Source organism: Equus quagga, unplaced genomic scaffold (genome assembly GCF_021613505.1).
Source record: "Equus quagga isolate Etosha38 unplaced genomic scaffold, UCLA_HA_Equagga_1.0 80803_RagTag, whole genome shotgun sequence".
Classification (NCBI taxonomy): Eukaryota; Metazoa; Chordata; class Mammalia; order Perissodactyla; family Equidae; genus Equus; species Equus quagga.
The window spans coordinates 1-9,148 of NW_025803303.1; the positions used below are offsets into that span (position 1 = coordinate 1).

Genomic DNA, 9,148 nt, shown 5'->3' on the forward strand with positions numbered 1-9,148 from the left:
CTGAATAAACAACCCCGCCTCCTCCCCCCTCAGGGGCAGGGAACAGCACCACACTGGCTCCCACAGCGCCCCAGCGGGCCTGAGCCCAAGATGCCCGCGGGACCACTTGCTTGATGACACACCTTTATGGGCTCCTCCTTCCCCGCCTCACTTTCCCTCCCTTACCAGTGCCTCCCAGGTTCAGCGCCCAAATCAGCTCCCTGCTCTCAAATCCTGGTCTCAGGGTCTGCTTCTGGGGACCTAAACCAAGACAAGCATTTGCTCTGTGCAGGTGCCGGGCTGAGAGTTCACTCACCCATCCTTCCCCACAGCCCCTGGACCCCCACTGGGCAAATGAAGAAACCAAGGCTCTGACAACTCAACACGACTACCAAGCAGCCCCTAACCACTACCCTACACTGCCTCCCTCTACTCTGCTCCTTCATCACTCCCCCTTGGGTCTCCATGTCCCATAAAGGAAAGGGGTTGTCTTCTGTGCTGGCCTCCTTCCATTTGGGCTTTGAAACACAACTGCCACCCATGCACCCCTAAGGCAGGAGCCCCGGGGGGGAACTCCAAGACTCCACCACCTTCCTGGTCCCTGGTCACTAGGCCCCTCCCAGCCATGCCTCTACCCCTCAACTGCTCTCCTCCCCCCTGCTCCCATACACACCTTTATCCCTTGGGTTCTGTGACTGCCACATCCTGTATTAGGAGCCTTCTCAGGCCCCTCCCGAGAGCTGGAGCCCTGCCCCAGGCCCTGCAGCTTTGCTGTTCCCAAGGGAAAGGGCCCACCCCAAAACCACAGGGCCCTCACCCACTTCCTCTGTGGGTTCTGTTGGCCCGGTCCCAGAGCCTAGCCCTCAGGCCTTAGTGATGGGCCCGATCAGTTTTGGCCAGAAGCTCCTTGCCGCCCAGGGCCAAGAGGACCTCCCCTCTCCTGAAGAGCTCCCCTGAGCACAAGCCCCAGCCACGGGGCTGGGCTTCCTGCCCACATGTCCACCCACACAGGCTTCAAGCTCAGGTTATAAAAGTCATGTCTTTCTGGGAAGCTGGAGACAGAGGCCAGAGAGCGATCGGGACAGCCCTATTCTTGGAGAGGTGAGAGCAGGAGGCTGACATGGGCACTTCCCAAATGTCTCTTGAGCACCCATGATAACGTGGTGAAGTGGTGCCTAGATTCTTAGCATCAGGCTCACCTGGGTTCCAATCAAGGCTCTGCCACCTACTACCTGTGTGACCGTGGGCAATTCACTTCTCCTCTCTGAGCTTCAGTTTTGTCATCCGTAAAACGGGCCTGCTGTCAATGATCCCAGACCGTTGTGGTGAGGACTCGATGACGTGACGAAGCTTGTACAGCTCTCAGCGTGGTGCCTGAGACTCACACAGCGAGGACTCAAGTAGCAGTGGGGCTGGTGTGGATGATTCAAGGCAAGAGGTGGAGCGGGCTGGAGGGCAGAGTGAGGGCCCAGGGCAGGAAGGGAGGAGAGGCCTGACTTTGGTGAAGGATTGACAACAGACCCTGGTCCAGGGCCTGACAACACGCTGGTGAGACAAACAGCGGGTGAATTTAAGAATAGCCATTAAGCAAGATATAACCGCTAAGGCCCTGAGTCCAGATTTCCCAGTCCAAAATTCATATCGGCAAACAAACAAAAACTTTCCTTTTTCTATGACCTAGTGAATCGCTGTTCTGAGCTCCTGCGCCACCAAGCGGCAAAACACCAGATGTCGCCGATTCAAGGCAATGCCAGGATCGGCTCAGGCGCTCCAGGGTGGGCTCAGCCACCTCAGGGGTCTTCTCGCTCAGGGGCAGCATTTGCCCTTGGGGGCTTCTTCATGGATGTGGCATTGAGGGGACGGGGTGCCGTGGTGGCTCCTCGATGGCCCTGCTTATTCTGGTGTCTGCCTGGAGAGGTCTGCATCCCGGCTGGTCCCCGCCTTGCAGTTCCGGAGGCCACGTGTCCTGGTGGCACACCCTTGCCCACCCGGAGAGCTCCCTGCTTGCAGGCTCTGGGGTCCCAACTATGCCCTTTTGGCCAGCTGGGCAGGGCTGAAGTTCAGCTAGTAGGAGTCAGTACAAATGTACTGGTTGAAATACTATGGCGCCTCCCCAAGGACCCCTGTCTCCTGTCTTCCTCAAGATCCAGAAACCCCCACGGTTAAAAAGGAGTGCTCCATCTTTTAACAGCTCACAGCATTACTAGCCACAGTAGCAGCTGTTGGGCACACTGCTTGCTAAGTGCTTTGTGCCTATTGTTGAATGTATTCCTCACAACAACCTATGTTTACTCCCATTTTAAGCTGAGAAAACTGAGGCACAGAGAGGTCAAGGAACTTGCTCAGGGTCGCGCAGTCAGGAAGTGGCAGATCCCGGATTTGAAGCCAGCCCACATAAGGGGGAGGGCACTCCAGGTAGAGGGAATTGAAAGCACTCATGTGAGGTGGTGGGAAGTGGAGGCTGTGTTTAAGGATGAGCGACCTGGAGCCAGGGGGAGAAGAGAGGGAAGGAGGGCTGGGGAGACGGTTCTAGGAGAGGCAGAACTGGAGATGCTGGGCAGTGGGTCCCCCCTGGGGACATGGAGGTGGCCACTGGGATTCCCAGCTCTGTGTTTGCAGGTCCTGGCGGGGAGGATGCTGCTGTTCTGGGGGTCACTGCTATGCTGGGGGCTGCTGCCCCAGGCTCAAGGGCAGGCCCGGCACCTGCTCTTCCTGCGGGTCAGCAAGGATCAGCTGGAGACAGGTAAAATTTAAGGAGTGGAATGCGAGAGGCAGGAACTCAGGGAGGGGCAGGGGTGGGAGACGGCACCACCTCCCCAAGACTGCTCTTCTTCTGGCCTCCCCCTCACCAGAGGCAGAATTTGCTAGTGCTGACTCCCCTTCCCCTGCTCTAACACTTGCTGTGGCTCCCCACTACCATAAGTGCCTCATCCTGGCATTCCAGACCCTGCACCTCCAGCCTCTTCCACCACCACCTGCCCTGACTTCGCCCATGGACTTCCCAGCCTCCTTCCTTTCCGCCTACAATGCTCCCTCCCTCCTTCCCAGCATGGTGAATTCTGACTCACGCTTTCAGGCAAAGCTCTAACAGTCCCTGTGGTGGGAATCCCTCCCAACTTCCCCAGGCAGAAGGAGTCTCCTTCCTCCAGGCTCCCATAGCCCTTTGGTGAAGCCTCATCTATTGCGTTATCCAAGTGTATTGTTCTTCTCCTGTCTATCCCTCTGTCTTTCTGTTTGTCTCTCTCCCTCTTGACCACAAGTTTCTTGTTGTCCGTCCACCTCCCCCCATTCACCACAGCCCAACCTCACTGATCTTTCAGTTTCCTAAACTCACCAGGTTCATTACCACCTCAGGGACTTTGCACATGCTGTTCCCACTGCCTCTCCTCCCAGACCTTGTAATAGTGGATTCCTTCACTTTGTTCAGGTCTCTGCTCAAATGCCTCCTCCTCAGAAAGGCTCTCTCTGACCACCCTATCTAAAGTAGACCCCCCCCCAAGTCATGCTCCAACTCAACCCCATTTTACTTTCTTTGTAGCCCTTATCACTTTGAATATTGCCTTGTTTGCTTTTGCTTATCTGATTGTTCGGTTGTTGCCCATCTCCCTTTCTAGAAGCGCCCTCCATGGGGGCGGAGCCACACTGCTCCTGTTCCCTGGGCCAGGAAGAGAGTAAGCACGTAATAAGTACTTGCTGCTAAATGACCATCTAGATTGCTGACTCAGAGCCACTCAAATGCTATTGGGTGTGTATTGAGTGACTGAATGAAGGGCGAGCCCCACACTGAGGAGGGGCTTGTGTCCTTAGATATTTCAGACCTGTTCTCGGAACAGCGCATCCTGGACCGCGTGACCAGGATTCCTGTGACGGAGGCTGCAGATGAAGGCGTCCCCATCCTGGACCACCTGCCCTTCGTGAGAGAAGGCCTCTCCAGGAAGAGCAGCAGGCTTGACCTGTCGCTGGTCGGGGACCTGCTCTCCGGAAAGAGCCTCCCACTGCTGGAGGAGCTGTTCCAGGCGGGCGGGTGAGCTGCGGGTGCCGCCTCCGGCCTTTCCTCCCCCAGGCCCGGCTGTGTCCCTGAGCCATGGGGTTCCCTGGCAGGTGAACCCCTGTGGGTGGGAGCCCTGGGTGTCCCTGGAGGTTCTCTACAGCCCAGAAAGTGCTCAGCAAGGGCATTTGCATTGTCCTCAGCCTCTCTAAGCCACTTGGAATCTTCCAAGGAACAAAGCAGAGTCTAAAAGGGCCCTCGGTGTGGCAGCCCTCCAGCCTCCACATTCAGCCTGCACCTGGCACTGCAAACTGGCACAGTGTTTTAAATGAACTGACGACATTTTAAAGTTAAGAAGGTTTCCATCAAAATCTAGGTTTTCTGACTGCATTGGTTTGCTAGAACTGCCATAACAAAGTGCAACAAACTGAGCGGCCCAAACCACAGAAACGCCTTGTGTCGCAGTTCCGGAGGCTGGAAGTCCAAGGTGGAGGTGTCGGCAGGCTTGTTTCCTTCTAAGCACTGTGAGAAAGCATCTTCTCGATGCCTCTCCCCTAGCTCTGGGTGGTCTGCTGCCCCTTCCGGTGGGTACCAGATGAGTCACCAGCTCGTAGCTAACGTTCAAAAGTACAGAAAACTCTGGGCTCCTCCCAGCTCAGGGAGACGCTGGACCTGAGGCCACCAGAGGGAGCAGAAGGCTCACGTCCTCCTTCCGGATGCTCAGCAGGGAAGGCGGCCCTGAGCGGATGACGATGGGATCACCAACCTTCTTGCCTTCTCTGGCTCTCGCCTGCTTGCTTCTCTTTTGCAAAGCACTTGTACTTGAATTCAGACTGGTTAAATAGCCTTAGACAGCTCCTCCCGTGTTTTCTCCCCATTCTGTAGAAGGTGACCCGGAGGCCTAGAGAAGGGAGGAGACCCACCCAGGTCTTCAAGGCTTGGGGGCTGGAACTGGAGCCCACCGTTCTGCAGCTGGGCCAGGAGTCAGGGAAGGCGTTGTTCCAACGCTGCCCCCCACCCATCCTGGGGTCCCCTCCATTCTCATTAACCCAGACACACACACTCCACAGAGTCATAGCGGCCTCATCAGGCCACACCAGCACCTCCCGTACCTCTCACAGGTTGATCATAGAAGATGCCAAAGGACCTGAGGTCACCCTGCAAATCCTAAGCGACAGCCTGTTCCAGGTCACACTGCAGACTAAACTGTACCTGTCCCTCCAGAGGTGGGTACACTGGGCGCCTCCTCCCCACCCCCTCAGTGCCAGGCAGCCCAGCCTTCATTGCCGTAACTCAAGAACAGCCATGCAGGGCTGGCAAAGCCTCCTGCCCAGGTCACCATACGGGTCGCAAAAGTCCTTTCTACTTGGGCATGTTTCAAAGCCAATTTTACTGACAGGGAAGGGAAACTGCGGCACAGAGTGAGAGAGGGACCTGCCCAGGATCACACAGTGAGTCAGTGGCAGAGGCTGAGATAAACCCCCCTGACCTCCCTGCTGGGGACGTGTGCCCCATCTGAGTAAAAGGCGGACGTGTTAACGGGAATATCTCTGGAGGGTCTGGTCCAGGCTCACCTTGGAGTGCAGTGCACCTGGACTCCAATCCCACTGACCATCCAGGCGACTTGAGCAAGGGCCTCTCTTCCCTGGGCCTCAGTTTCCTCATCTATAAAATGGGTGTGATCGAGTCCCCAAGTACACGCGGCTGCTGTGAGAGGAGCTCACTGCCTGTCTGAGAGTTCAGACGGGACACTAGACAAAGCACGAGGACACCGACCCGGGGTTGCAAACTCGACAGCCAACAGAGGGAGCGATTCAGGTGGTGTTTGCATGTGAAACGGGAATATTCTTTTTTTTTTTTTGAAGATTTTATTTTTCCTTTTTCTCCCCAGAGCCCCTCGGTACATAGTTGTATATTTTTAGTTGTGGGTCCTTCTAGATGTGGCATGTGGGACACTGCCTCAGCGTGGCCTGACGAGTGCTGCCATGTCCGCACCCAGGATCCGAACCGGTGAAACCCTGGGCCGCCACAGCAGAGCGCGTGAACTTAACCACTCGGCCACAGAGCCGGCCCCTGAAACAGAAATATTCTTAAATGCCCTTTAGGAATGTGTCCACTCCTGTTTTTCTTGTAAAGTATGGCTTTCTTCGTTTAGCTTCCCTTTTTAACAGAGAAGTAAGTGCAGGAAAATGTCTCTGGGATAGAGACGTGGGCCCAGAGAACTATTTCTCTGCTGGATGGTAAACACACCGTCGCCTTGTAATGGTGTGCAGTAAAAACACAACTTGACTCCTGGCCTGTTGAGGACGGTGGCAAACTGAGGAGCCTGTGGCCCATCTCGAGGTCACCGTCAGCCCCAGGTGATGCCCACCTGTGAGGACACTGGCCCGGTGTTGTCAGATTTTTCAGGTTTTCCACAGTGTGAACTCTACTTTTAATGAACTCCCCTAGTTTCTCACTTGAGCCCTCCGTGCCACCGCAGGCCACTGGCCTGTGACTTATGGCCTCGACCTTGGGCTGTGGCTTGGAGCGGCCTAGATACGCTGCCCCTGCAGGATCCTGCGGTTCAGCGTCATCAAGAACATCCGCATCGGGGTACGGCTGGAACAGACAGGGAACAAGACCCGCGTGGCCTTCGACGACTGCCACACCCCACCAGGGAACCTGAGCATCGAGGTCCTGGAGAAGTGAGTACCTGCCCACTCCTGCGCGCCCACCGGGCAGAGGAAGGTGCCCAGCCTTCCTGCCCCACAGCGGCTGCTCAGCCCCTCGCTGAGACACAGGGCTGGGGCTGCCTCTCCCAGCCTCGCTGTCTACAGTCACCAAGGGCATCAGGGACAGGCTCAGGCCACAGCTGCACACACCACGCACCAGCATCTCCTGCCTCCATGCTGAATGTCATGGCTAAGAGCATGATGCGTCCACCCAGGTCAAATCTCAGCTTGACTGCTTCCCAACACTGGGGCCCTGGCCAAGCTATTTGACGTCTAGGAGCCTCCGTTTCCTTACCAGTAAAATGGGATTGTTCACAGAACCCAGCCAACATGGGGTGGTTGTGGGGAAGACATGAGCCAACCCATGTGACCCACTTAGCACAGAACCTGCTGCACAAGGTGGCCACTATCTATGATGCTTATATTTACCCAGCACAAAAGCTACCTCCTCCAGGAAGCCTGCCATGACTTCCACTGCCAGGTGTGATCTCTCCTTCCTTGAAAATCCCAGAGATCTTTATCAGAGAGAGAAATAAAGGGAGAGAGGCAGAGAGGGAGAATCAAGAAGGAATAAAGAATTGTAGGAGAAAGTCAGGGAGAGAGAAAGCAAGAAGGAGGGAAAAACAGAAAAGGAAAGTGAGGAGAGAGAAGAGAGAGACACCAGGTGAGAAGGAAGCAGGCCCTCTGAGCTTCCAAGTTACGCAGGCCTGTCTGGGCCTTCCTCAGCCCTGCCCGAGACCCCCTCCTCTGGCCTCAGTCTCCCCTTCGGTGGCATCTCAGACCCCACGGCTCCCCTGCCCTAGGATGAACCCCTTCCTGGTGAACGAAGCTCTAAAGGTGATGACTGGCGTCCTGGACAAGACGCTGCCTTTCTTCCTGCAGAAGATGGTGAGTAGCTCATGCTCCCCCGCCCCCTGGGAGAGGGGTGTGATCCTGAGGGAGAGCCCCTAGACCTCACCCCGACCCCAACGAGGACCCCATGCCTTCCCTCCAGGTGTGCCCCCTGGCCACGACCCTGCTCAACTCGCTGCTGGAGGACGTGTTGCGCATCACTCTGGGTACGTAGCTCCTGGCTGAGGAGGGAGCTTAGCTGCTGTCCCCCAACTGTGCGCCGGGAACTCTCTTAGGCTCTGGGAGACCAACGGGAAACAACACCGACAGGGCCTGCCCACAGGGAGCCTGCCTTCTAGTGGGGGAGAAAAGGGCATATGCCCTCTGACCTTGGTGAGTCATTTCCGCCCCCCTCGGCCTGGGTTTCCCAGTCTGTGGAATGGGATTCGCCGTCGGCCTGCACGTGGGCTGCGGTGATAATACATAGAACCCGGCACAAAGTTATTATCAATAAATGTTCATCATTACAAGAAGCACAGGCCCAGCCCACGAGGAGCTTAAAGCTAAGCAGAGAGGGAGAACGACTTTCTCCCGCTTTTGCTGCCTCCCCATCCGCCCCCCAGAAAGGCTGAGCCCCAGTTTCATTTCCTCACTGTAGCCCCGACCATCTCGGGCCCAGAAGACTTCCAGTACCATGTCACCACCACAGAGCTCACGGAGGAGGCCATCCTGATGCAGGTCCAGGTGAGCCGGCCCCCTGCCGGGGCAGACCCTCCCGGGACATCCACTGGTCTGGGGGAGGACGGGCAAAGAGGAGACTGAGAGGGGAGCTCCTCGGGATAGGAGGCCAAAAGGGGAGGAGGAGGAGCAGGCAAAGGAGGTGTTAGGGGAGAGAGAAGGAGGGAGAAGAAAGGGGAGACCCGGCAGGCCCCGCCCTCGGGAGCTCCTGCTGAGCCGAGGAGTCCTGCCTCCGCCCTGGAGAGCAGGAGAGGCCACAGGGCTGTGTGTCCCGTGAGCAAAGATGGGGCTCCAACAAAAGGGCAGGGACCCCTCAGATGGGGAAACCGAGGCCCAGAGAAGGGACGAGGCTGGCTGCCCGACTCCTGTCCCCATGGAATGGTGGACAGGAAGCCTCTGAGCGGGTAGGAAGGAGGTGCCATTAACAAGGGCGCAGAGAGGGGAATGGGGTCAAAGGAGGGAGAAGCAAGAAGACGGGGCTCTGGATTCCACAGCAGCTCCACCTCTGCCATGGGCAGGGTCCTGAGTAAGTCACTTCACCCCTCAGGCTTCAGTTGCCTCAGCGACAGTTCCCATCTCCTGGTGCTGCTGTGAGGTCGACAGGAGACTGTGCACGTAATCGGGCAGCACTGTGCTAGCACACAGTGGACCCTCGGGGTACCAGCCGTAAGCAGCTGCTGGCCAGGGAGGCTGGCCACACTGCCTTTCTCCTTTCTCCTTCATTCCTCTGAAGCTCGTGACCAGCTGCGGCCCAGGCCAGAGAGCTCCAAGGCCTGACCACCTGGCCCCCCCAGCCCCTCCCAAAATTAGCCCAGGGCAGCATGGCGGACCTGGCCTTTTGGCTGGAAGAGTACAATGACATCCTGTCCTGCCTCTACACCAGCAAGGAGCTCCTCGT

At 57.0% G+C, this 9,148-nt stretch overlaps 1 protein-coding gene across 1 annotated transcript; it reads left to right on the top strand.

The window, feature by feature from the left end:
* Positions 1 to 931: 931 nt before the first annotated feature.
* Positions 932 to 9,143, top strand: LOC124234491 (BPI fold-containing family A member 1-like; the record flags this gene model as incomplete). Its single annotated transcript, XM_046651840.1, is given in 10 exon segments — positions 932 to 1,080; positions 2,599 to 2,722; positions 3,787 to 4,003; positions 5,089 to 5,193; positions 6,523 to 6,654; positions 7,485 to 7,569; positions 7,676 to 7,739; positions 8,171 to 8,256; positions 8,984 to 9,037; positions 9,039 to 9,143. Coding segments are annotated over 9 exon segments (957 nt in total), but the record flags the coding sequence as incomplete, so codon positions are not given.
* Positions 9,144 to 9,148: the final 5 nt, after the last annotated feature.